A 26,861-nucleotide genomic window follows, 5' to 3' on the forward strand; every position below is an offset into this window, starting at 1 on the left:
ACTGCTGGCCTGCAAATAGGCTCATCAGTACCATCTACAGTCCTTTCCCACTGGGGGAGTGCATCCCACTGGGGGAGCACAAATTCTTATAGCTTCTCTTTGTGTAGTTTTGCTACCAAAATGGATACACAGTTAGGTTCATTTATTTCATTTATTTTTTTATATTTTGGGATTAATATTTTAAAATTTAATGTTGTCTTAATAGATGTAAAAGAATTTTATCCTATAGAGAATCCTTAAAACCTATTTGTGGTTTATTTGTCCACGAAAAAAATAGAATTATATCTGTATATCTTTATATCCTTTATTCTAGAAATAGTAGTATACACATTTTTCTGCACTTAAGAAAAACCACTTTAACAATGTATCTTGGAAATTACTCCATAGTAGATGGAGATACTCATAATTACAATATAGTTATATACTACTCTGTCATAAGGATATGCATAATTTATTCAACCAGTCCCAGATTGTGGCATTTTAGTTGTTTTCTCTCTTAGCTATTATAGTGTGTCCTTATACACCTCTCTCTTTTTAAAGAAAGATTTATCTATTTATGACTGCAATGTGATTTTTAAAGATTCATTTATTTACGGCTGTGCTGGGTCTTTGTTGCTGCGCGTGGGCTTTCTCTAGTTGCAGTGAGCAGAGGCTACTCTTTAGTTATGGTGTCCAGACTTCTCATTGCAGTGGTTTCTCCTGTTGCAGAGCATGGGCTCTAGGGACCGTGGGCTTCAGTAATTGCAGCTCATGGCTCTAGAGCACTGGTTCAGTAGCTGTGATACACAGGCTTAGATGTCCCTTGGCATGTGGGATCCTCCTGGACTAGGGATCAAACCCATGTCACCTGCATTGGCAGGCAGATGCTTTACCTCTGAGCCACCAGGGAAGCTCCATATATCTCTTTTATATTTGCCAGTATATATTTGAAATAGATTACAAGAAGTATGATTACTGAATCAAAGGGTAAAAGAATATATAATTTTGCTAAATATCTTCAGGAGAAGGCAATGGCACCCCACTCCAGTACTCTTTGCCTGGAAAATCCCATGGATGGAGAAGCCTGGTAGGCTACAGTCCATGGGGTCGCTGAGGGTCAGACACGACTGAGCGACTTCACTGACTTTTCACTTTCGTGCATTGGAGAAGGAAATGGCAACCCATTCCAGTGTTCTTGCCTGGAGAATCCCAGGGACTGGGGAGCCTGGTGGGCTGCCATCTATGGGGTCGCACAGAGTCGGACACGACTGAAGTGACTTAGCAACTTAGCAAATATCTTCAAATTCTCTTCCGTACAGGTTATTCTATTTGCATTCCTTCTGTGTGCAGCCTGTGTGTTCAGTCACTTTGTCTCCGACTCTTTGCCACCCTAGGGACCGTAGTCCACCAGGTTGAGTCTCTGGGATTCTCCAGGCAAAAACACTGGCATGGGCTGCCATGCCCTCCTCCAGGGGATCTTCCTGACCCAGGAATCAAACTGGTGTCTCCTGCATTGCAGGCAGATTCCTTACCCACTGAATCACCTGGGAAACCCCTGTATTCCTTCTAGCAATATGTAAGGTACTGGTTCTTCCAAAGCCTCATCAACAGAGTGTACTGTTGAACTTTTTGAGTTTTGCTCATCTTTTGGAGAAGTGAGAAACTGTATCTCAGTATAATTTGCATTTCTGTTATTATTCCCCAACTTTTTGGAGGAAAATACAATGTATTGGTAACATATAAAATAATATATTTCATAGAAACCCTAATCTCCTTCTTTCTTAAAAAGTTAATGTAGCTGCACCAAATCAACATTTCCAGCTGGGGTGACTGGTGGGGACTGAGTCCAGCTGTCCACGTTAGATGGGCGTGTGGTTCCTGTTTTAATACAAACTCCACTCTGCCCTCACTGGATTATAGAACCTACCTTTCCCTGTCAGTGTTCGATCTGCAGCCCATCCCTTGACTTGAAAAGTAGGTCTAACAGCTATCTGTTGCCAGAAAATGCAGCACCACGAGCATCACAGTCACAGAACCGCGGTGGCCTCTATCACACTGAGCGTTTGTTGCCCTGCCTCTGGGGTGGCTGTGCTGACGGTAGCTGGGCTCACTCACATGTCTGAGGGTTTGGTTAGTTGTCAGCTGATGTAGATGAGCTTTGACTGGTTATAGAGCCACACACAGAGTGTGATCCCGTACATGTGAAGCGTAGCGTGTACTGGGTGGTGCGCTTTGTCCAGATGCCACTCATGCAGGAGCCCTCACTGCTAGGTTTATGGGGGGCTGCGTCCCCCTTAGAGCCACGTGCCTCGTCCCCTGACGACCCACCCCCAGCGCTCTAGCCTCAGACGTCTGCTCGCGGTCAGTAAGGACTTTTGCTTCTACCAGGTCCTTTGGCTCTGTCAGAGACGGGAACGTGTTCTCGTCCGCTGAACCACGTGGTAGGGCAGAGGGATGGCAGTAGCAATGCTGAGCTGACGAGAAGGCTGAGCTCCCGGGGAGAGGGATTCCTGTCAGCTGACCGCGTCTGGACTCAGACTGCAGCTCTTCCCTGGGTCTCCAGCCTGCGGGCCCGCCCTGCAGATTCTGGACTTTCCAAGCCTCCACAATTGCACGAACCAATTTCTTTCTTTTTTATTATTGGAATGTAATTGCTTTACAATGTTAATGTTGTGTTAGTTCCTGCTGAACAATGACGTGAATCAGCCATATGTATACATACATCCCTCCCCACCACCCACATCCCACCCCTTTAGGGCATCACAGAGCACTGAGCTGAGCTTCCTGTGCTTTATATTAATAGCAAGCTCCCACTAGCTATTTATTTTACACATGGTAGTGTATATATATGTCAATCCTAATCTCTCAATTCATCTCAGCCACCCGCGCCCCGTGTCCAAGTGTCTGTTCTCTACGTCTGCATCTCTATTCCTGCCTTGAAAATAAGGTAATCTGTACCATGTTTTTAGATTCCACATAAAAGCAATAATATGCAATATTTGTTTTTCTCTTTCTGACTTACTTCACTCTGTATGACTGACCCTAGGTTCATCCACACATCTACAAATGACCTTATTTCATTCCTTTCAGTGGCTGTGTAATATTCCATTGGCTTCCCTGGTAGCTCAGCTGGTAAAGAATCTGCCTGCAGTGTGGGACATCTGGGTTCAATCCCTGGGTTGGGAAGACCCCTGGAGAAGGGAACAGCTACCCACTCCAGTATTCTGGCCTGGAGAATTCCACGGACTGTACAGTCCATGGGGCTGCAAAGAATCACACATGACTGAGCAACTTTCACACACACACACGCATGAGTTTCTTTAAAACTTTTTCAAGGTGTAGTTTTATTTACTCTTGGCTGCACTGCCCTCTGTTGCTAGCTGTGGCTAACAGGGGCTACTCTTTGTTGCGGTGAGGGGGCTCTCACTGCAGTGGCTTCTCTTGTGGAGCACGGGCTCCAGGTGTGAGGACGGACTTCTGAAACGGTGGTGCACAGGCTTAGTTGCTCTGCAGCATGCAAAATGTTCCCAGACCAGGGACTGAACCTGTGTCCCCTGGATTGGCAGGCACATTGTTATACACTGGGCCACTGGGGAAGTCCCTGCATGAGCTACTTTCTTAGTCTCTCTGTACACACACACCCTGATGGTTCTGTTTCTCTAATACAGAATGTTAGTGAAGGAAGGGCTTCAGCCTGCATTGTTGCTTGTTTCCTTCTAAGGCCGTTTAAGAACAAATATGCTTCACCATGGTGAGAATTCATTTCCTTCAGTTTTACACAAACAGATGACTATTCCTCACATAAACAAAATGCTGCCTTCATTTCTTGTCTATTGTAACTCTATTCTTAGGATTCCATCCCTTCTCATTCCGTGTTGCACTCTGGAGATTTCTGGAATTAACTGACAATGTGTGGTCTCAGCGCCAGATAAGTGTTCTGTAATCCCTAGGTTTTTCTCCTGGTGGGTTGAATGGGGTGGTGAGAGAGTAGGATTGATGTAAAAGAAGTCTTTTCACCCTGCCACAAACCTTTAGAGGCTCTTTGTAGTTATACCCCTCAAAGATTTAGACCTTCCCTAAGCTCTGTTTATTTTCAGAAACTGTCCTGGGTTCCAAGGCAGGTTCCATTCAGGCCAAACCCAATACAAAGGATGGTGCAGTCATAAGACTACATTGAACCATTTTGTCTCATTGAACTTACTAGAATTTGGTTACTTATTTTTGGCTGTGTGGCATGTAGGATCTTAGTTCCCTTTCAAGGATTGAACCCACCCCCTGTGCATTGGAAACCCAGAGTTTTAACCACTGGACCACCAGGGAAATCCCATTGAACCTAGGAGGATTTATACTCAAGTCTCTGAGTCTTAAAATTGGGAGGCTCTGGGTGTCTTGGATATTCCGAGCTTTGTACAAATGGCACCACTGACACACGGGCCTCCAGGATCCCTGAGCACACACGAGAAAGATCTCAGTAGCCAGACTCGGAAAAGGAGAGGACGAGAGGGCACAGCAGGCAAGCTAGACTCTGCGTTCAGCGGCACAGGCTGGGCTGCTCCTCCTCCTATCGCATTATTCTGCAGATATTCCACAGAATGTTTGTTCTAAACGTCCTCTGATTTGGTAGAGGCATCTTGGCATCACGGGGAACTGGCATCTGGGAAGTACTGAAGGTGCTTTGCAGTGGGGGCTGATTTCTTAAATGCTCATAAATTCTGCATGCTGTGCATACAACCAAACACATCACAAGCACACGCTCTGAAAACCCTCTTATGAATTCTTTTCAATCTGTGCCTGTGCAGAGAACACAGGCGTCATCTGAAAAATAATCACATGGCCTCCCAAACCCACAGTGGGATGAACGAGGGACTGAATGGGCTTGACTCCTCATATCTGGAACCTCAATCCCCAGGTTCCAACATTAAAACTCACTAGTGGCGGTGGAACCCACTCCAGTGTTCTTGCCTGGAGAATCCCAGGGATGGCGGAGCCTGGTGGGCAGCCGGCTCTGAGGTTGCACAGAGTCGGACACAACTGAAGTGACTTAGCAGCAGCAGCAGCAGTGGGGGTGGAGGGATGAAGGGAAGAAGGGGAAAGACTGATGTGAAGAAGGTGAGGAAATATATCTACCACAGCATAGAGGTTTTTGAGTCAAATATATCTGGGTTCAAATCCAATTCCTACTGCTTACCAGCTGCATGACCAGAGGCAAGTCACCCAAAGCCCTGAGCCTTAGCTCCCTTACGTGTACAAAGAGGGTAAGAGCTAACTACCTTGGAGAGTTGCTGGCAGGCTAAGATCATGATTGTGAAGAACACGGCACACAGTGGGTCTTCAGGAATGCTAGCTTCCTGACAGCTTTTCTTAGATGAGCGCTCGGAGAAGTCAGTGCCAGACTCAGGCCTGACTTGGCTTCCCCTTTGACAAGCAGTTATGGCAGGTGTGGATGTGTGTCCACCCAGGTGGGGTGTGTTTGAGGAAACGTGGTTTGAGGTGAGATGAGATTATCCCAGCAGAAAATACCTTTGTCTACAGAGAGGACATAATTTTCAGAAGATCCATTTAATTGCATGAAGTGGAAGCACCTGTAAGTACAATTTTCTGGGGGCTATAAAACCACATCAGTTTCTAAAGACAAAGTCTATCTACAGGTAGGTCTCCTGTGCAAATTATTCACACTTGTCTTTGGGGGCCGTGTGCCAGGAGCCAGAGTGAGGAACTCTGCCCATGGCAAAGGTCATGAGGAAGGAGGCTTGGCATACGCAAAGGCGTGATCAAGCCTCAGGAAACCCCGTTCCCGAGCATCTAACCCCAAAACCAGAGTCTGTTTTATGCTCTCACCTACACCTCTGACTTTACGGGGGGCTCTCCCCCATAACCGTTTCTCTCGGAGAAGGAGTAAACGCGCAGCTCCAAGGCAATAAAAATTCCTGGGCGTGACAGGAGTGTTTCAGCTTACGGACTCCTCTGAAGGTTATCTAGCCCGCCTGTATAGGTCGTCCGGCCACATGTGATTGTTTACAGCCTCCCAATCTGAGAGGCACGAGATGTTTTAGACTTACTAAAGGCAAATTCTTTTGGGGAGTTAGAAATTATTAGTATAATGGGTTGGTTAGGAATTATATTGGTGAAGGGTTTTTCATTTGTTGTGTCAATAATTGCTGCTAATTCCCTGCTCTGGGTGGGACAAGGATGTCTCAGGTCAAACCTCTCTGCTGACAGACTAGCTTGTGTGACAGGATTATCCATATTCCTGCCACTATGCACATGATTGTTTACTACCTCTTAACCATAAACAACACAGAGAGTTTTGGAGTATTTTGAGAGTCTTAATTAGCATAGGGCTTTTTCTTCTTATTGAGTCAATGATTGCCATCAGGCCTCCATATCCTTAGGTACCTGGGAATATATTAATCAATGTATTTGGAATATAGCAAAGGAAATATAGTAGTTTGATGTTAGCAATACTAGACTTTTTGAGTTAATGAATTTTCTCTTTTGTAATAGACCACTGTACTTTGTTATAAATCACTGTGTCCTTGCTATGTAAAAATGTAACTTTATCATATCTTAAGACTAAATAGATCTTAAGGGGAGCATTGGTGAAAGGATTTTCATTTGTTGGGCTGATGTTTACTGCTAAATCTCCATGTTCCCTACACTTATAATGAATATGACTAGCATATAGGAAGAATTAAGTATTAACCTTTAAGCATATAGGAGAAATCAGTATTAACCTTTAAGATGAATCATGTTAACCTTGGGTTAAATAAATTCCTTTCTTGATTGTAACTCACTACACCCTCACCCTATAGGAATGTAACTTTATTTGGAGGGTGGTGCCTGGTTTAAGAAAAAACACCCTTGGAAAAAATAAGTTTTTTGGTTATCAGAAAGAAAGGATCATAAAATGTCAGCAGGTCTCACTCATGGCCACAAGATGATGTACCTTTTTTATACATTTATGTGAAGCACCTGATTTTGATAAAGGTCAGGACTGCTGACTCCCATGTGACTCTGTATTCATCCCTATGTGTAACAAAAGGTATATAAAAGCAAACCCAAGCATAAAGACATCGGATCAGTTTCCGGAAAGACTGATTCCCCCATGTCGCTTCTTTCTTGCTCCCGTTTTTCTGGCTGAATTCCCATCTGGAGCATGGATGCTATTCCACGTAATCCAAGTTATTCAGCCTCTTTTTCTCCACTGATCTTCCTACTACACTATCCATTTCTAATCTCTCTATATCTGTGATTAAATATGCATTTTTCCAAAGATGCCGACCCCGTCCCCACCTTTGAATCACCCTGGATCCACCAGGTCTGGACCCCGGCAGCTGTGGAATTTAGAAGATCTTGGAAGACGCTGTTGGGATAGTAGATGAGTAGAGCATGAATCCAGGCGGGACAGGAGGAGGACTGCAAATACCATGATATTAGGCAGTTCAGACAATTGCTGGGGAAACACAGGAGGACTGAGGAGTGCAGCAGAGGCAGTGGGCTGTGGAGGCAGGGAATTCTCTGTAATGTTTCCATGGTATTTAAAATGCTTTTCAGCTCCCAGGAGAAACTGTACAGATGTTGGTTAATAAGCTTTTCTAGCTCCGTGGGCTCTTATTACATCTAAACTTCTTTAGGTTCAGTATTCTCACTTGTAAAATGGGGAATGTAACTACCTACGTAAGAAATGAAGATGAAAAGCAATGATGCTTATAAAGCCTTAGCACACCTTCTAGCACATATTAAGGTCTCATAAATCTTAGTTAGGATACAAAGACCTTTTAAAGTGACTAGTGTAACATAACAATGAATATGAATTGACTGCAACAAATTTATACATTTTAAAAGATATTAGTTTTTCCTTTTGGATTGCTGTTGCTATCTAGCTGTTTCTGTTTGGTTTCAGTATTTATTTATATGTGCAATTACAAAAGGGAGCTGGGCTGGAGCAATGTGAAGCAGATGCTTAACTCCAGGAGAATTTGAGTATACAATGTGTGAAAGGCCCCCCTCATAGGGCTTCCTAGGTGGCAGTAGTGGTAAAGAATCTGCCTGCCAGTGCAGGAGACATAAGAGACATGGGTTTGATCCCTGCGTTGGGAAGATTCCCTGGAGGAGGAAATGGCAACCCACTCCAGTACTCTTGCCTGGAAAATCCCATGGACAGAGGAGACTGGCCGGCTACAGTCCATGGGGTCGCAAAGAGTCAGACATGACTGAGTAACTGACCACTAAAGGTTCCATCATAGGGCATTTGAAACAGCAAAGGAAAAGTCCCTGGATAGCACAGTACCTGCGGCCACAGGAGAGAAGCCATTCCTGGTTCAGTTACTATCCTGGACCCCTGTCATATAGTTGCACGAAGTGAAGATGCCTTTGTAATGAAAACCTTTCTGGATAGAGGTGCTGAATTTCTCAAGTTGGGCCTGGAACACACATACAGGTATACGGTGGGAAAGGGCTCTAAGAATAAATGCTAATAGCTGTTTTCCTAAACTGTCACAGGTTGGAGCCCCAGCAGGGCTTGTATCTCTAAAAACAACAGTTACAAAACAGAACAGACTCACAAGCACTTATTTCGTGCCAGACACCACCATAAACACTGTGCCAATCTGTGAATTCATTTAATTATTAAACTTCAACAGCCCTTTGTTGTGGTTACCACCATCATACCCATATAACAGACAATGAAACAGGCAAAGCAACTTGCTGCTGATCCCCAGTTAATGAGTGGTTCAGCCAGGTTTCTGGAACGAGCTAGTTGACGCTCTCAACCCGTACACATTTGGCCACTGAAATGGTGGGCACTACTCTTCCCATTTCCAGTTCTCCCACAGCGGTGTAGACACAGGGCCCAGGCCGCGTAGGCACATCTGGAGCAATGTACCTGTTATCTGGAATGGCAACCATAAGTAGTGTACACCTCCTGGGAAATCCTCAGGACTGGAACCATTCAGCTGCTTGCACCGGATTCCCAGGTGGACCAGTGGTGAGTTATTCTGCAAATGCAGGAGACACGGGTTCGATCCCTGGGTCTGGATGATCCCCCGGAGGAGGAAATGGCTACTCACTCCAGTATTCTTACCTGGAAAATTCCATGGACAGAGGAGCCATGGGGTCGCAGAGCCGGACACTACTGAAGCGACTTAGCACACAGCACATACCTGGGCCCAGAGGCCGAGATCTGAGTAGATTAAGGGGTGCCACGACATCCAACCTCTAGTCAGCTCAGCGGCTGGAACACAAGCGCGGAGGGACCAGCCCCTAGTACTGTTACCGCGCCCACCAATGACGTCACGGGCAAGCGCCTGTCCGAAGCCCAACCCCTTCGGGTTACGTGAGGTCGCGCCGCCGGAACCACCGAGATGGGCGGCCTAGAGGGATTGTGAACACCTGCGCTCGGTTCTGCATGATCTTTGAGAGAACCGCTTCTGGGGGTTATGAGGGAAAGAGGGTAAATTCTGGCTAGCTCTTCTTGCCAGTCCCGTTACGCGCCGGCTCCCTCGTTTTCCTTAGCGCCTCGTCAGCACTCTGCCCCTGAACTCGCCTCCCTCTGACCGGATGCCTCGGCGTCTCGGCCTCACAGAAGCCGCCGAGGTGGCTGCGGCGCCTCTAGAGTCCTGGTCTAGTCCCTTGCCCACCGAGGCGTGATCCTTTTTTTGTCTAAAAGAAGTTGGCCCAACAGCCCCCTGTGGCCGGTACTGAAGTTTCTGATGTTTGGGGTCTCCTGCTTGCTTGGGTGGAGAGCCTCTTGGGGTCTCCCGTCACCTGATGGCTAATGTGACCATGAATATTTCACTCAGTCCAAATCCAGCCACCTTTGTCTCCTCTCCGTAGGCACTTTTGGGAGTCAATGACGTGGTCCCCATAAGCACTTTTTTAGGTTTCTAAGTTTGCTCAGACCCAGCACTGTAGGCCGAATTCGTCATGTGTGTATCGGTCCGCTGGGTGTGAATGGTCCCAGGAGGGCTCTAGGGCAGAGGAGGCAGGTGGTGGATTGTCCCGAATACCAGCTACACCAATTCATGAGGAGGTGGGGGCCATCAGCCAGTGGAGGGATGATAGAGACTCCTGCCAATGCTGGAAATGAGATGGAAGACTGGGTGGTTGTGGGTGATGGTACAGAAAAGGGACCGTTGCGCTCATGGCTCTTCTTCTCTTAGCTTTTAAGGTTCTTGCTTTCCCAAAGCGGGAGGAGTGCACAGAGCCAGGGGACATCAGCCATGCTCCAAACCACTTGGCCTCAGGTGAGCCTACCTTCATTTCAGTCTTAAAAGTCACATTAGCTATCAGGTCATTAGGAAGGGACCGAAAAGGCCTAACTTGGCGAGGCTTTGGTTTCCCTCTTGAGTCCATCCCCAGGGCTAAGGTTGTAAATACGTGGTGGGGGAGGTAAGAGTCTTGTGTGTAGAGTGAAGAGTTTGGATATATAGGATTAAGTAGAAAAGAGGGGACCCACGTCAAGAAATTCCCTCAGAATGTGAAAATCCAGACCATGTTGTACAAATAAAAATTGTTTGCTCAGATATAGAAAAACAACCTTATCTAGAGGGAAACATGTTGGGGGTGGGGGATAAATTAGAAATACGGGATTAGCAACAACAACAAAAAATAAGGTTGCTAGGTGAGAAACCGCTTGAGAAAAATTCTTAATTGAAGAGATTGCTCCTCAAATAGTAGGTGTATCCCAGAGAGGCCTGCATTGTTCTTTGCATATGTGCTTTCAGACTAGGCACGTAGTGCTGAATAATGCAGACAAGTTCTCCTTTCTCATGGAGAGTACTTTACCAAAAACAAGTAAGTTGATATCATAAGTACCTGTTGCTCAAGTACAGTGCTTCCTAGCAGTGAGGTCCACAGATGGGCAGCATCAGGATCACTTGGGTGCTTATTAAAATTGCAGATTGCTAGGTGCCACCCTAGATCAGTAATCATACTGGGGAGGAGGGTAGGTCGGGTCAGGAATCTTGTAGCAAGTTCTGTGGGCGATTCTTATGCATCCTCTCAAATTTGAGAAGCCTCAAAGAAGCTCCCTTTGAAGCTGGTCGTCAGGGAATCCCTCATGGAGGTGGTCACATGAGCTTGAGACCTCAAGGATGAGGAAGAAATAGGCTGGAGAACTACTGGAGAGAGAGCCAAAGCCGAGCTTTCCAGAGAGTATAGCAAATGTGTCAGCCCTGAGGTAGGGGAGAAAGCTGGGTGTATTCTAGAGACAAGTAAAGGGTAGAGGAACTAGTTTATTGTGAAGTGGGACAACTCGGCCCAACTAGTGTCTCAGAGGCCACTGTGAAGCCTCTGGTTTCACTTCTGAGTTCAGTAGGAAGATGCTGAAGGATTTTAAGCAGAGCATGTGAAAGGAATGAATTTATATATTAAAAAGATTTTTGGCCCATAGTGGTGAGTTAGTTGCAAAAGAATGTGAGTCATTTTGGAGGATATTACAGTCCAGGTAAGAGATTAAGTATTGCTCTCTCAGCTCCCTCCCTTTCTTTTCTTAGTTCAGTTCAGTTCAGTCGCTCAGTCATGTCCGACTCTTTGCGACCCCATGAATCGCAGCACGCCAGGCCTCCTTGTCCATCACCATCTCCCGGAGTTCACTCAGACTCACGTCCATCGAGTCAGTGATGCCATCCAGCCATCTCATCCTTGGTTGTCCCCTTCTCCTCCTGCCCCCAATCCCTCCCAGCATCAGAGTCTTTTCCAATGAGTCAGCATTTCACATGAGGTGGCCAAAATACTGGAGCTTCAGCTTTAGCATCATTCCTTCCAAAGAAATCCCAGGGCTGATCTCCTTCAGAATGGACTGGTTGGATCTCCTTGCAGTCCAAGGGACTCTCAAGAGTCTTCTCCAACACCACAGTTCAAAAGCATCAATTCTTCGGCGCTCAGCTTTCTTCACAGTCCAACTCACATCTATACATGACCACAGGAAAAACCATAACCTTGACTAGACAGACCTTAGTCGGCAAAGTAATGTCTCTGCTTTTGAATATGCTATCTAGGTTGGTCACAACTTTTCTTCCAAGTAGTAAGCGTCTTTTAATTTCATGGCTGCAGTCACCATCTGCAGTGATTTTGGAGCCCCCCAAAATAAAGTCTGACACTGTTTCCACTGTTTCGCCATCTATTTCCCATGAAGTGATGGTACCAGATGCCATGATCTTCGTTTTCTGAATGTTGAGCTTTAAGCCAACTTTTTCACTCTCCTCTTTCACTTTCATCAAGAGGCTTTTTAGTTCCTCTTCACTTTCTGCCATAAGGGTGGTGTCATCTGCATATCTGAGGTTATTGATATTTCTCCCAGCAATCTTGATTCCAGCTTGTGTTTCTTCCAGTCCAGCGTTTCTCATGATGTACTCTGCATAGAAGTTAAATAAGCAGGGTGACAATATACAGCCTTGCCGTACTCCTTTTCCTATTTGGAACCAGTCTGTTGTTCCATGTCCAGTTCTAACTGCTGCTTCCTGACCTGCATACACAGATTTCTCAAAAGGCAGGTTAGGTGGTCTGGTATTCCCATCTCTTTCAGAATTTTCCAGTTTATTGTGATCCACACAGTCAAAGGCGTTGGCATAGTCAATAAAGCAGAAATAGATGCTTTTCTGGAGCTCTCTTGCTTTTTCCATGATCCAGCGATGTTGGCAGTTTGATCTCTGGTTCCTCTGCCTTTTCTAAAACCAGCTTGAACATCGGGGAGTTCACGGTTCACGTATTGATGAAGCCTGGCTTGGAGAATTGTGAGCATGACTTTACTAGCATGTGAGATGAGTGCAATTGTGCGGTAGTTTGAGCATTCTTTGGCATTGCCTTTCTTTGGGATTAGAATGAAAACTGACCCTTTCCAGCCCTGTGGCCACTGCTGAGTTTTCCAAATCTGCTGGCATATTGAGTGCGCACTTTCACAGCATCATCTTTCAGGATTTGAAACAGCTCAACTGGAATTCCATCACCTCCACTAGCTTTGTTCGTAGTGATGCTTTCTAAGGCCCACTTGACTTCACATTCCAAGATGTCTGGCTGTAGATTAATGATCACATCATCATGATTATCTGGGTTGTGAAGATTTTTTTTGTACAGTTCTTCCATGTATTCTTGCCACCTCTTCTTAATATCTTCTGCTTCTGTTAGGTCCATACCATTTCTGTCCTTTATCAAGCCCATCTTTGCATGAAATGTTCCCTTGGTATCTCTAATTTTCTTAAAGAGATCTCTACTCTTTCCCATTCTGTTGTTTTCCTCTATTTCTTTGCATTGATCGCTGAAGAAGGTTTTCTTATCTCTTCTTGCTATTCTTTGGAACTCTGCATTCAGATGCTTATTTCTTTCCTCTTCTCCTTTGCTTTTTGCGTCTCTTCTTTTCACAGCTATTTGTAAGGCCTCCCCAGAGCGCCATTTTGCTTTTTTGCATTTCTTTTCCATGGGGATGGTCTTGATCCCCGTCTCTTGTACAATGTCATGAACCTCATTCCATAGTTCATCAGGCACTCTATCAGATCTAGTTCCTTAAATCTATTTCTCACTTCCACTGTATAATCATAAGGGATTTGATTTAGGTCATACATGAATGGTCTAGCGGTTTTCCCTATTTTCTTCAATTTGAGTCTGAATCTGGTAATAAGGAGTTCATGATCTGAGCCACAGTCAGCTCCTGGTCTCGTTTTTGTTGACTGTATAGAGAGCTTCTCCATCTCTGGCTGCAAAGAATATAATCAGTCTGACTTCGGTGTTGACCATCTGGTGATGTCCATGTGTAGAGTCTTCTCTTGTGTTGTTGGAAGAGGGTGTTTGCTATGACCAGTGCATTTTCTTGGCAAAACTCTATTAGTCTTTGCCCTGCTTCATTCAGCATTCCAAGGCCAAATTTGCCTGTTACTCCAAGTGTTTCTTGACTTCCTCCTTTTGCATTCCAGTTTCCTATAATGAAAAGGACATCTTTTTTGGGTGTTGGTTCTAAAAGGTCTTGTAGGTCTTCATAAAACGGTTCAACTTCAGTTTCTTCAGCATTACTGGTTGGGGCATAGACTTGGATAACTAGGTTCATAGCATAATTAAACAGATAGCACAGAGTCCCTGTATGCTTTCTGGCCCCATACATGCAGAGCCCATTATCAGAGTGATACATTTTTTCAATTGATGAACCTACATTGGCACATCATAGTAACCCAGAGTAAATAGCTTGCACTAGGGTTCACTCTCAGTGTTGTACATTCTGTGGGTTACACATGTATAATGACACATATTTACTATTATCATATCATACAGCGTCCTGCCCTCTTTTCCTGGCAACTGTCGATCTTTTTGCTTTTTCCACAATTCTGTGTAGTTGGTATCCTCCCTTTTCATGCTGGTTTCATTCGCTTAGTAGTATTCATTTCAGGTTCCTGTGTGACTTTTCATGGCTTGATAGCTTTTTAAAGTGCTGTATAATATTCCATTGATTGTACCACAGTTTATTCACCTACTGAAGGACCATTTGGTTGCTTCCAAGGTAATTATGAATAAAACTACTGTGAGCATCCTTGTGCTTGTTTCTGTGTGAACATAAGTTTGTAGCTCATTGGGAAGATACCAAGGAGTATGATTGCTGGATCATATGGTTGGAATGTGTTTATTGTAGTTTTGTAAGGAGCTGTTAAACTGTCTTCCAAAGTGACTGCACCAGTTTGTGTTTTCACCAGCTGTGAATGAGAGTTCGTGTTGCTCCACATCCTCACTCGTGTTTGGTGGTGGCAGTGTTTTGGATTTTGGTCATTCTACTAGGTGTGTTGTGGAATCTCATTGTGTTCACTTGCATTTCCCTGAACATATATGCTGTAGAGTATCTTTTTGTGTACCTGTTTGCTGTCTGTACAGCTTCTTTGGTGACATTTCTGTTCGGGTCTTTTGCCCATTTTTAATCAGGTGCTTTGTTTTTCTGTTGAGTTTTTAGAGTTCTTTGTGTACTTTGGATAATAGTCCTTTATTATGTATTTCTTTTTATATTTTTTCTCACTATCTCTGGCTTATATTCTCATTTCCTCAAAGTATTGTTCTTTTCAGGTAGAGTTCAGTTCCCTCCCATCTTTTCTTTCAAAAATGTATTTCCTTCAAAACCTTCTCAGGTAGTCTCTCACACTTACTTTTCTCAGATGACTTTAAACGAGCCCCAGCATCTGCATTCATCCCATTGATTTTTTTTTGGTGGAGAAGTTGATTTTATTGGAATCATAGGCAAAACTGGGGATAAGTGCTTCTTTATAAGTTTGATTCTTCCCGTTTAGAAGCACTGTATATTCTAATTTATTCAGTTCTGTTTTATTTATTTTAATAGTCATTTCGTTTTCTTCATCTTGGTTTTGCAGGGTTTTTTGGGTCTCCTCTTAGCTATTTTCATATGAATGGCATCTTATTTTCTCCCATTTTGTCTTTTAATCGTTCATAGTAATATTTAGTAAAGCTAATCATTTTGGTTCATGTATCCTATATCTAGCTAACTGAATGAATTATCTTGTCAGTTTTAAATGTTCTTCATTTCTTTTCTTGGATCTTGGATATTTTTTAGGCAGATAGCCATTTCATCTGCAAGCAAAGATATTTATGTTACTTCGTTAGCTATATTTATGCTGCTTTTCCAGTCTTTTACCGAAAGTAGAACCTCAGTGCATGGTAAATTATCAACCATCAGCTTTAATGGATGTGCCCTGGCATTTCACTGTGAAAGTGGTATTTACTGTTCTGTTCTGACCTTCTTCATAAGCGTAAAAATTCTATTTGTGATTGAACATTTTTGAAATTAATTCTTCCCCCAAATTCATATTAATCACCTTGGATCTGCCAGACATTAGGAAAAGCTACTACTAGCTTTTACCTATTGCCAGCCACTAGGGAAAGCTACTAGGAAAACCTACTATGCACCAGGAAAGCAATAATGAAGAAAGCAGAATCCTTGCCTCATGGTTTACAGTCTGGTGAGAGGGAGATACATGATAAAAGTGTAATTTGTCAGATGATGAAAAATACGGTGGAGGAAAATATGGTGGAGGAAAATAAGGTGGAGGAACACAGGGAGCATCCACAGGAGGAAGAAAATTATATCAACAGCCTAACTATCTTAAAATAGTGAGTTCCCCTTTATTTAAAAAAACATGTTTTACTTAGTTTTGGTCTCACTGGGTCTTTGTTGTCACCGTGCTTTCTAGTTGTGAGCGGGACCACTCTCTCATTGCAGTTTGAGGGCTTCTATGTTGCAGTGGCCTCTCTTTTCGTGGAGCACGGTCTCTAGGCACGCAGGCTGCAGTAGCTGCGGCACATGGGCTTAGGTGCTCCACGGCATGTGGAATCTTCCCAGACCAGGGATCGAACCAGTGTCCCCTGTATTGCAAGGCAGATTCTTAAAAACTAGACCACCAGGGAAGCCCAAGTTCCCCTTTATAATGGGCATTTTTTGGACTTGTGATACCTGGGAATATTTGAAAGCAGGTGGGAAGAACAGCATGTCAAGGAAGATGGTACTGGGTGGGGAAGACTGTGCGAGCAGCTCTGGGGATGTGAGGGAGTGAGACTTGACTTGCAGGAAGCAGAGTGAACTTCGGTTTTCCTACCAGGCTATGGCTGCTGTCCTCAGAATCCCTTAATGCCTTGTTGCTGAATCGGTGATTACTCACAGGACATCATGGTTCTATTTGATGTTTGGATTTGGGGCTCAAGTATTCCAGGGGCCCTGTGGACTTTGTCAGTGCCCAGTTTAAGGGTCAGCTCTCCTTTGAGAAGTTTCTAAATTTGTTCTTTTATGTTCTTTTTCTTTCACTCTCTCCTTTTGAATTCCCTAGTTCTGGTTTGGAAAGGACCCCCTCGTAAGGGCCCGAGTGTAAAGTGAGGAGAGTAGCTAGGAGCAGTTACCAGCCTTTGTCCTGGCGATGTGTTTCTTCCCTGCTTCCTCCAGCAGCCATTGTGAGAGTGTTCCCTTCTCCCTGTCCCCTGTGCCATCTCCAGTGCACAGGCTGCTCTGGGGGCTGCTGGGAGAGATTGGGACACTCAGAGAATTAGGGGCTTAGCTGAGCCCCAGTGGGTAGGTGTTTTCATTTTCATTAGCTGAAAAGAACACTGATTGCATAGGGTAGTGAGACTCCCAGGAAGTGGAATCATCTGTGGGGTCATCAAGGTGAGAAGGTGCAGAAATCAGGAAACCCCTTCCAGGTTGGGATCCCAGGCTGCATGTGGTGCCTGCATCGTGCGGTCTGTCCATAGAAGCAAAGACGGTAGCCAGTGGGTGCCGTTAGAGACTGCTCTTGTGTCTCAGAAGATGCAGAGGCTCTGGCTTCTAGGAGGATGTGCTGTTCTGAAATAGCTGACCCCTCAGTCCAGATTGGGGGAGGGGCCCGGTATGGCCTGGAGGTAGCCTGATAAAGATGGATTGACTGTTGATTTTGGAAGTTGTGGTGTGAAAAGATCTTCTCCAGACAGGGGCGACTCCAGGAGGTTCAGGGGTTGGCTGTGTGTGTGGAGAAGTTCATGAACCCTGTGTCGGAGGCAGCTCACTGTGTGGGAGGAGCCCAGGTTTGCTGTTTAACAAGTTTGGATTGAAGTCCCAGCTCTGTCACTTCCTGGCTGTGTGATTTTGGACAAAGTAGTGAATTTTACTGAAGTTTAGTTTCATTCTTTGAAAAATGGGGGTAAATAACTCTGACTTCACATTGTGTTGTAAAGAGTAAATGACAGACAAGATTTAGAAGTACCACCTAAGAGCCTGGTGCCTAGGGTCTAGTCTATGAATATGAGTTTACATCGCTCGTGGGATGATGGAGGTGGCCCGGGGAGATAGAGAGGGTGAACTTTCGCAAGTGGGATGAAGCTCACAATGCAGGGCAGGGGATGTGCCCGTGCCTGGGGACAGCACACAGCCAGCCTTCTTTGAAGATGTGTGGTTCAGAGAAGAGGCCAGAATAGGCAGGCTGCAGGTTTCCTTCAGGAGAGCTGGCTTTCTAATATGGTAAGAAGGAATGAAAAGAAATTTGTGAAATATTGGGAGTGTTTTTAAAAAAATTCTTAATTCATATTGTAGTATAGTTGATTAACAATGTGTTAGTTTCCGGTATACAGCACAGCAATTCAGTTACACATATTCAAGCATCTATTCTTTTTCAAATTCTTTTCCTGTCTAGGTTGTTGCAGAATATACTGCAGAGTTCCCTGTGCCGTGCAGTGGGCCTTTGTCAGTGATCTCTTTTAAACATAGTAGTGTACACATGTCAGTCCCAAACTCCCAGTCTCTCCCTCCCCACTGACCTTCCCCTCTGGTAACCATGAATTCATTCTCTAAGTCTGTGAGTCTGTTTCTGTTTAGTTCTTTTGTATCTTTTTTTTTTTTAAGATTCTATATACAAGCTACATCATATGATTGTCTCTCTCTCCATCTGACTTACTTAACTCAATATGACTATCTTTAGGTCCATCCATGTTACTGCAGATGGCAGAATCTTATTCTTTTTTTATGGCCAAGTATATTCCATTGTGGGCTTCCCAGGTGGCTCAGTGGTAAAGAATCTGCCTGCCAATGCAGGAGACGCAGGAGAACCCCCTGGAGGAGAAAATAGCAACCACTCCAGTACTCTTGCCTGGTAAATCCCAGGGACAGAGGAGCCTGGTGGGCTACAGCCCTTGAGGTCACAAGAGAGTCAGACACGACTGAATTGCTAAGCATCAGCAACAATATTCCATTGTATATGTGGACCACATCTTCCTTATCCACTCCTCCATCGACGGACATTCTAGGCTGCTTCCATGTCCTGGCTGTTGTAAACAGCGCTGCACCACAGTGAGCGTTGGGGTACATGTGTCTGAATTATGGTTTTCTCTGGATATATGCCCAGCAGTGGGATTGCTAAATCATTTGGTAGCTCTGTTTTTAGCTTTTTAAGGAATCTCTGTACTCTTCTCCTGGAGAAGGCAATGGCACCCCACTCCAGTACTCTTGCCTGGAAAATCCCATGGACGGAGGAGCCTGGTAGGCTGCAGTCCATGGGGTCGCTGAGAGTTGGACACGACTCACTCAGTGACTTCACTTTCACTTTTCACTTTCATGCATTGGAGAAGGAAGTGGCAACCCACTCCAGTGTTCTTGCCTGGAGAATCCCAGGGACTGGGGAGCCTGGTGGGCTGCCGTCTGTGGGGTCGCACAGAGTCGGACATGACTGAAGCGACTTAGCAGCAGCAGCACTCTTCTCCACAGAGGCTGTGCCAGTGGACATTCCCATCAACAGTGTAGGGAGGCTCCCTTTTCTCCACACCCTCTCCAGCATTTATTGTTTGTAGATTTTTAGGTGATGGCTGTTCTGAACAGTGTGATACCTCATTGGAGTTTTGACTTGCATTTCTCTAATAGTCTCTCTAAAGATGCTGAGCATCTTTTCACATGCCTCTTGGCCATATGTATGTCTTTTTTGGAGAAATGTCTGTTTGGATCTTCTGTCCATTTTTGATTGGATTTTTTTTTTAAATATTGACTGCATAAGCTATTTGTAAATTTGAAAGATTAATCCTTTGTCAGTCGTATTGTTTACAGATATTTTCTCTTACTTTGGGTTGTTGCTCTGCAAAGGCTTTTGAGTGTAATTAGGTTCCATTTGTTTATTTTTGTTTTTCTTTTCATTACTCTGGGAGACGAACTGAAAAAGATATTCCTGTGATTTATGTCTAAAAGTGTTCTGGCTGTGTGTTCCTCTAAGAGTTTTATAGTATCCTGTCTTACATTTAGATCTTTAATCTATTTTGATTTTGTTGTTATATATCATGTTAAAGAATTTTCTGATTTCTTTTTTTTTTTAACATATAGCTGTACTGGGGCTATTTCTAAGGAGTGGCCTCTCTGTGTAGTGGAAGCTGGTGGGGAAGGCCAAGGAGAAACTGGAGCAGGGAATAGTGCGGCGGTGTACATGTACTTTGGCTGAGAGGAGACGGGGAGAGTAGTTGGTGTACAGAGATAAGGTGACAGGTTGTGGGTACCTCAGGTCTGTGGGTCCTAGAGAGGCAGCTCCATGGAGACAGGAACCTAAGAGGCTAACACAGTTACAGCCTGGAGGGCCCCAGACGCCAGGCGGTGAGGGTGGGATGACAGTTTGGAGCCGCAGAGCTGAGCAAGTGGGATAGCCTTGGTGTTCCACATTTGAAGGTGGGAGCCCTGGCAGAGGGCTGGGGTACTGAGTGCTCTTGTCCGTAGAACAGACCTTCCACGGGGCTCAGAGTCACAGACCTTGGCAGGTCCATTTCTTCCCTGAAGCTCACACTGGCCCCCTCCGGCCCTCACTCAGAGCCTGAGCAGGAACCTGTTGTTTCAGGAGCCAGTGACCTTTGAGGACGTGGCCGTGTACTTCACCCAGAACCAATGGGCCAGCCTGGACTCTGCGCAGAGGGCCCTGTACAGGGAGGTGATGCTGGAGAATTACGCAAACGTGGCTTCCCTCGGTAAGGTATCTCAGTGGCCCTCTGATAGCTGATATCTTCCTCAGATGTCTTGGGAGTTCTAGTAGTCCTTAGGGTTCTGTGGAGATGCTGGGTGGGGAAATCCCAGGTTCTCCTTGGCTTTGAAGTTAGACTATTCCTTCCCAGGGAAGAGTGTGGTTTTGGACCCTGAGGGAAAGGACTCTTGGGGTGCCCCCAGGTGACCTCAATTCTTCTGTCCTTGCAATGTTGTGGATGTGGGCCCTCTCCTGTGTGCAGGAGCCTCCCAGGATATGGGTGCAATCATGCTTCCTGAGGGGATGTCCTTTCTTCTGAGTCAGGGCGAACTTGCACTTTCTCCCTGGGGAGAATCACTGTCTCCCTGATCTTGCCATGGAGTGCAGTTTGGACCCCTTCCTCAGAACCCCTGTGTGGCTCATTGGTCCCCCAGGCAGTCCCCTTCTCCCCCCAGCTCAACTCGCCTGCCTTGGGGTGGGCAGAGGGATCTCAGTAACAGCTCTGGATGTCTCTCCTCAACTTGTCTGTCTCTCTTTCTTGTTGGAGTAGTGTCTCCATTCCCCAGACCTGATCTGATCTCCCAGCTGGAGAGAGGGGAAGCTCCATGGGACCCCGATCCCTGGGAAACAGAGGATTTGAGAGGCATCTGTCCAGGTGAGTAAGGGGACTTAGCACCTTCTGGTTTTGCGTTCCTGGTTTACTGAAAATATTTCTTCTGCAGTGGAGAGCAAAGCTCCCTGTAGCTGACTCGGTACACTCGCTGACCTGTACTGAGTTCCTGTCCCGAACCTATAAGGACAGTTTTCATGGCAGGGTGGTAGGGTTTCAGCCATACTTTAAGGAAAGTGTGATTCTGTGCATCAGACTGATTGATTTGTACCATATCTATGATTTTATTTGCCTTTTTAATATTTATATAATTTTTAGTATTTTAAAGTTTCATAATGTTGTGGTTTACAAGGAATTTGTTTTAAATGGGGCCATAGAGGAAAGGGCAAGAATATTCCTCCAATACCACACTCTCAAGATACCCACCCATCCTAAAATTTCCAGTCTGCTTACCAGTCAGTCCTGGAAGGTTTTAATTACTTGGGTTTTCTTTACTTTAGGAAGAAACTTTTCAGGGCTCACTTCTCATACATACTGTAAAGTTGTAAAAAGTGGTTCCTTTAGTGGTAACAGCACAGTGGCTTACAGTTCTCCGGTCACCTTATGCTCCCTCTGACTTCCTAAAAGAAAGAGTCTTTTATCCCAGAATATTATGTGAAATATTTAAAGTAGAATTATCTGGTTGTTAGGTAGAATTCAGAGTTGGGGGTGGTTTCCTGGCTTCAGGTGGGGCATTGGGGTCCATCGTTTCACTGTGTGTTTCCGGGCTGCTAGCTGCTCCCCTTCATCTCACCCATGTCTTTTCCCTCCTTGGGGGGTCTCCCTCTCTTTCTTTTGAAGCCTGTTTGCATTTCGTGCTGGTCCATCTTACCTCACCCATCCTTTTTTTGCTCTTTTTTCTCCTCTTGCTTCCTTTCCTTCCCACTCTTGAAGTTCTCACTTGCCCACCCCACCTGCCCTGGTTCATTGCCCAGCCCTTCCTTATAAGAGGCACTTCCTGGAGTGCAGTGTCATCACTTGTCCAGTTTATACTGTTGTTTTTTCTTTTTCTCTCTCATCCTCCTTTATGGAAGCTCATAACCATCTAATGGGTGTATTTTTAAAAAATCACATCCTACAAGAGAAAACCAGGACTGCTGGATCCCGTTTTCCTTCCAGTTCAGTAACGAGGAAACTTGTGGTTTCTTTGGTCAGGTGGTGAGAGGGGCATCAAGACAGAAGAGCCAGCAGTAGAGCAGCAAGCCTCCGAGGGCACAGAGGCCCACGGCAGGCCCGTGGGAGGGCTTCTCACGAACGGGTCTCAGCACTTGGATTTTGAAAGCAAGGCAGTGTGGCAGACTATCAATCTGAATCCCAATCTGATACTTCGAGGTGGCATGAAGTTCTACAAATGCAAAGAATGTGGGAAGATCTTCCGATATAACTCAAAGCTCCTTCGGCATCAGAGGAGCCACACTGGGGAAAAGCCCTTCAAGTGCAAGGAGTGTGGCAAAGCTTTCAAGTCCAGCTACGACTGTATCGTACACGAGAAAAATCACATTGGTCAAGGACCCTATGAATGTAAGGAGTGTGGCAAAGGTCTGAGTTCCAACACTGCCTTGACCCAGCATCAGAGGATCCACACGGGGGAGAAGCCATACGCATGTAAGGAGTGTGGCAAGGCTTTCCGCCGGAGCGCCGCCTACCTGCAGCACCAGAGGCTGCACACTGGGGAGAAGCTCTATAAATGTAAGGAGTGTTGGAAAGGTTTTGGGTGTAGGTCACTTTTTATCGTCCACCAGCGCATCCACACTGGGGAGAAACCCTACCAGTGTAAGGAGTGTGGGAAGGCATTCAGCCAGAAGATTGCCTCCATTCAGCATCAGAGAGTTCACACCGGAGAGAAGCCCTATGAGTGTAAGGTGTGTGGGAAAGCCTTCAAGTGGTACAGCAGCTTTGTTCAGCATCAGAAAGTGCACCCCGTGGAGAAGAAGCTCAGCAAGGCTTTCGGGCCGCCCCTGCTGCGTCCCCAGGGCCCCTCTGCATCCTTGGCTCCCGGGTGTCTCCCGGGCCCGGGCTCTGGTCCTGCTGTGGCCATGGCCTTGCCACATGCCATCCTCATTCCTGCCTCTGGGCCCGTGTTCATGCTGCTGCCCGCCTCCGGGGTTCTTTCTTCCCCTGTCCAAGTAGTTCGTGTCTTCCAGGGTCTTCCTCCTGCTGGGAAGCCGTCCCCAGTTATTCTGACCCCTTCTCCTCACCCCCCATGACCTCTCTCTTGGCACTTCTCTGGCTGTTACAGCGGATCTCTAACCTACCTTCAGCTTGATCTGTAGCTTTTACACTGTACCTGTGTTCCAGCTATTTGAGCATAAACCCCATTGTAATTCAGATATATTTAAAGATATATTTACCTGTGCTTATATAATATATTCTGTTTTCTTTTGGGTAGATAATGGAAACACTTCTGTATTGGTTCCTTTCAGACTTGAACAGTAACGACTGTATCTGCATCATGGGGCTGCTGGTTTGGGAAGTGCTGGTAGGACGCGGTGGAGAATTAGGCACCTTTGAGATAGGACATCCCCATATAAGGCCCCTGTGATGTAACAGAAGCTGCCTGGGAGAAACAGGCATGTAAGAGCTGTCAAAGTTGAGAAGTGGCATACAGGACAGAAGCTTACAACCAGGGCCTTTAAAAATAAATGCAGGTGGTTCAGTGGCTGAAGGTGTGTGTTCATGCAGGTGAAGTAGGGTTGTCCTTGACATGGATCATTGAGGATCTTGTATGTCTCTGCTAAAAATCATGTGAAATAGCCAGGTAGAAAACATACCTGTGGCTTCCCTGGTGGCTCAGTGGTAAGGAATCCCCCTGCCAATGCAGGAGACATGAGTTTGATCCCTGCTCTGGGAAGATCCCATATGCTGTGGGGCAACTAAGCCCATGTGTGATAACTGCTGAGCCTGCGCTCTAGAGCCTGGGAGCCGCAACTGCTGAAGCCTGCAAGCCCTAGAGCCCGTGCTCTGCAGCAGGAGAAGCCCACTTCTCACTGCAGGGAGAAGCCCATGTCCTGCGGCCAGAGAGGAGCCCCCACTTGCTGCAGCTAGAGAAGAGCCTGTGCAGCAGTGAAGACCCAGCACAGTAAAAAATAAGTAAATAATAACTAAAAAAGTGTTAAAATAATTTAAAAAATGATAGCAATCATTTATATGATTGAGAGCAATCAGGTCTTGAAACATGAGATTGTTTATCTTTAGTTTTGCTCTTGAGACCTGGCTGTTTCTTTCTTTCTTTTTTTTCTTTTAAGCAAATGAACTTTTAAAAAATTTATTTGGCTGTTCCAGGTCTTAGTTGCCCCACAGTATGTGGGATCTTAGTTCCATGACCAGAGATCGAACCCAGGCCCCCTTACATTGGGAGCTCGGAGTCTCAGCCACTGGATCATTTTGGAAAGTCCCTGGTTGTTTCTTTTTAACTTTGGTTTCTTTAGTACGTGTGCACCAAGACATTCATCTTTGCTCCATCTGTTGTATAAATTTTTCTTAGTGGGCATTTTGGCTTCCTATTTGCAAGTGGCGTTGGTTTCTGCACTTTTCTCCAGATAGCATAAATTATAAATATGAGTTTGGCAAATTACTAAAGAAATAGGAGCAGGTGATCTGGGGGAAATCTGAATATGCCTATGGAATTTTTTAAAAAATAATTTTTATATATTTATTTTGGTTTGCATTGGGTCTTTGTTGCTACACATGGGCTTTCTCTAGTTGTGTGTGGGCTCTTCACTGCAGTGGTTTTTCTTGTTGCAGAACATGGGCTCTAGGGTGCCTTGACTCAGCATTTGTGGCACATGGCCTTAGTTGCCCCATGGTATGTAGAATCCTCCCAGGCCAGGCATCAAACCTGTAACCCACCAGGCTCCTCTATCCCCCACTGTCTCAATACATACTAGCTCAATACATGTCCATTGATCAGTGATACTATCTAAACATTTCATTGTCTGCTGTCCCCTTTTCATTTTGCCTTCAGTCTTTCCCAGCGTCAAGGTCTTTGCCAGTGAGTCAGCTATTCGCATCAGGTGGCCAAAGTATTGGAGTTTCAGCTTCAACATTAGTCCTTCCAATTAATATTCAGGGCTGATTTGATCACGTTGCAGTCGAAGGGACTCTCAAGAGGTTGTGACAGGTTAGTGAAGTACAATTTTGGATTGGTCTTGCTTTTGACCCAAAATGAGGTCTTTTATAACTATGCAAAGGACTGTGTGAAGTAATTTCTGGGGAAAGAACTGGAGCCATGCATCATAGACACAGCTCATTTTATTGTGCGTCATTGTATCTGTTTTGCAGATACTGTATTTTTTACAAATTGAAAGTTTGTGGCAGCACTGCATTATTATATTATGGCTAAGATATTTTAGCAATAAAGTATTTCTTAATTAAGGTTTTTCCTTTTTTTTTCCCCCGACATGATACTGTTAGACGCTTCATACACTTTAGTGTAAACAACCTTTATATGCACTGGGAAATAAGAAAATTCATGTGACTTGCTTTCTTGCTGTATATGCTGTATCATGGTGGTCTGGAACCTAACCCACAGTATCTCCAAGGTTTGCCTTTATTAATACAAATTTAAAGTAAATCCTTATTGCCAAATTCAGACTTAAATGGAAGAAAGTAGGGAAAACCACTAGACCATTCAGGTATGACCTAAATCAAATTCCTTATGATTATACAGTGGAAGTGAGAAATAGAGTTAAGGGACTAGATCTGATAGACAGAGTGCCTGATGAACTATGGACGGAGGTTCATGACACTGTACAGGAGACAGGAATCAAGACCATCCCCATGGGAAAAAAATGCAAAAAAGCAAAATGGCGCTCTGGGGAGGCCTTACAAATAGCTGTGAAAAGAAGAGACATGAAAAGCAAAGGAGAAGAGGAAAGAAAGAAGCATCTGAATGCAGAGTTCCAAAGAATAGCAAGAAGAGATAAGAAAGCCTTCCTCAGTGATCAATGCAAAGAAATAGAGGAAAACAACAGAATGGGAAAGACTAGAGATCTCTTTAAGAAAATTAGAGATACCAAGGAAACATTTCATGCAAAGATGGGCTTGATAAAGGACAGAAATGGTATGGATCTAACAGAAGCAGAAGATATCAAGAAGAGGTGGCAAGAATACACAGAAGAACTGTACAAAAAAGATCTTAACGGCCCAGATAATCATGATGGTGTGATCTAGAGCCAGACATCCTGGAATGTGAAGTCAAGTAGGCCTTAGAAAGCATCACTACGAACAAAGCTAGTGGAGGTGATAGAATTCCAGTTGAGCTGTTTCAAATCCTGAAAGGTGATGCTGTGAAAGTGCTGCACTCAATATGCTAGCAAATTTGGAAAACTCAGCAGTAGCCACGGAACTGGAAAAGGTCAGTTTTCATTCCAATTCCAAAGAAAGGCAATGCAAAAGAATGCTCAAACTACCGCACGATTGCACTCATCTCACACACTAGTAAAGTAATGCTCAAAATTCTCCAAGCCAGACTTCAGCAATACGTGAACCGTGAACTTCCAGATGTTCAACCTAGTTTTAGAAAAGGCAGAGGAACCAGAGATCAAATTGCCAACATCTGCTGGATCATGGAAAAAGCAAGAGAGTTCCAGAAAAACGTCTATTTCTGGTTTATTGACTATGCCAAAGCCTTTGACTGTGTGGATCACAATAAACTGGAAAATTCTGAAAGAGATGGGAATACCAGACCACCTAACCTGCCTTTTGAGAAATCTGTATGCAGGTCAGGAAGCAACAGTTAGAACTGGACATGGAACAACAGACTGTTTCCAAATAGGAAAAGGAGTACGTCAAGGCTGTATATT

At 45.0% G+C, this 26,861-nt stretch overlaps 1 protein-coding gene and 1 long non-coding RNA gene across 6 annotated transcripts in view; one reads left to right on the forward strand and one right to left on the reverse strand.

Moving 5' to 3' along the window:
* Positions 1-9,282, reverse strand: part of LOC138424204 (uncharacterized) — a 29,084-nt gene extending 19,802 nt beyond the window's left edge. For 2 of the 3 annotated variants that reach the window (XR_011250681.1, XR_011250682.1), the window contains exons 1-3: positions 9,062-9,282; positions 8,864-8,975; positions 8,270-8,402 (exon numbers count right to left, since the gene is read on the reverse strand). This is a non-coding gene — a long non-coding RNA (uncharacterized lncRNA). Of the gene's footprint in view, positions 1-5,519; positions 7,396-8,269; positions 8,403-8,863; positions 8,976-9,061 lie in introns of those variants that run through there. The other variant, XR_011250683.1, reaches the window with a different exon arrangement.
* Positions 9,283-9,287: 5 nt separating this feature from the next.
* LOC138424203 (zinc finger protein 621-like) overlaps positions 9,288-26,861 on the forward strand; it is a 45,390-nt gene continuing 27,816 nt past the window's right edge. Inside the window, exons 1-5 of one of the 3 annotated variants that reach the window (XM_069560712.1) lie at positions 9,288-9,430; positions 10,140-10,223; positions 20,289-20,415; positions 20,959-21,063; positions 22,213-25,431. In XM_069560712.1, coding sequence (XP_069416813.1) covers positions 9,386-9,430; positions 10,140-10,223; positions 20,289-20,415; positions 20,959-21,063; positions 22,213-23,264 — 1,413 coding nt within the window. In that variant the 5' untranslated portion in view covers positions 9,288-9,385 and the 3' untranslated portion in view covers positions 23,265-25,431. Of the gene's footprint in view, positions 9,675-10,139; positions 10,224-20,288; positions 20,416-20,958; positions 21,064-22,212; positions 25,432-26,861 lie in introns of those variants that run through there. The other 2 variants (XM_069560710.1, XM_069560711.1) reach the window with 2 other exon arrangements.

This window comes from Ovis canadensis, chromosome 19 (genome assembly GCF_042477335.2).
Source record: "Ovis canadensis isolate MfBH-ARS-UI-01 breed Bighorn chromosome 19, ARS-UI_OviCan_v2, whole genome shotgun sequence".
NCBI lineage: Eukaryota > Metazoa > Chordata > Mammalia > Artiodactyla > Bovidae > Ovis > Ovis canadensis.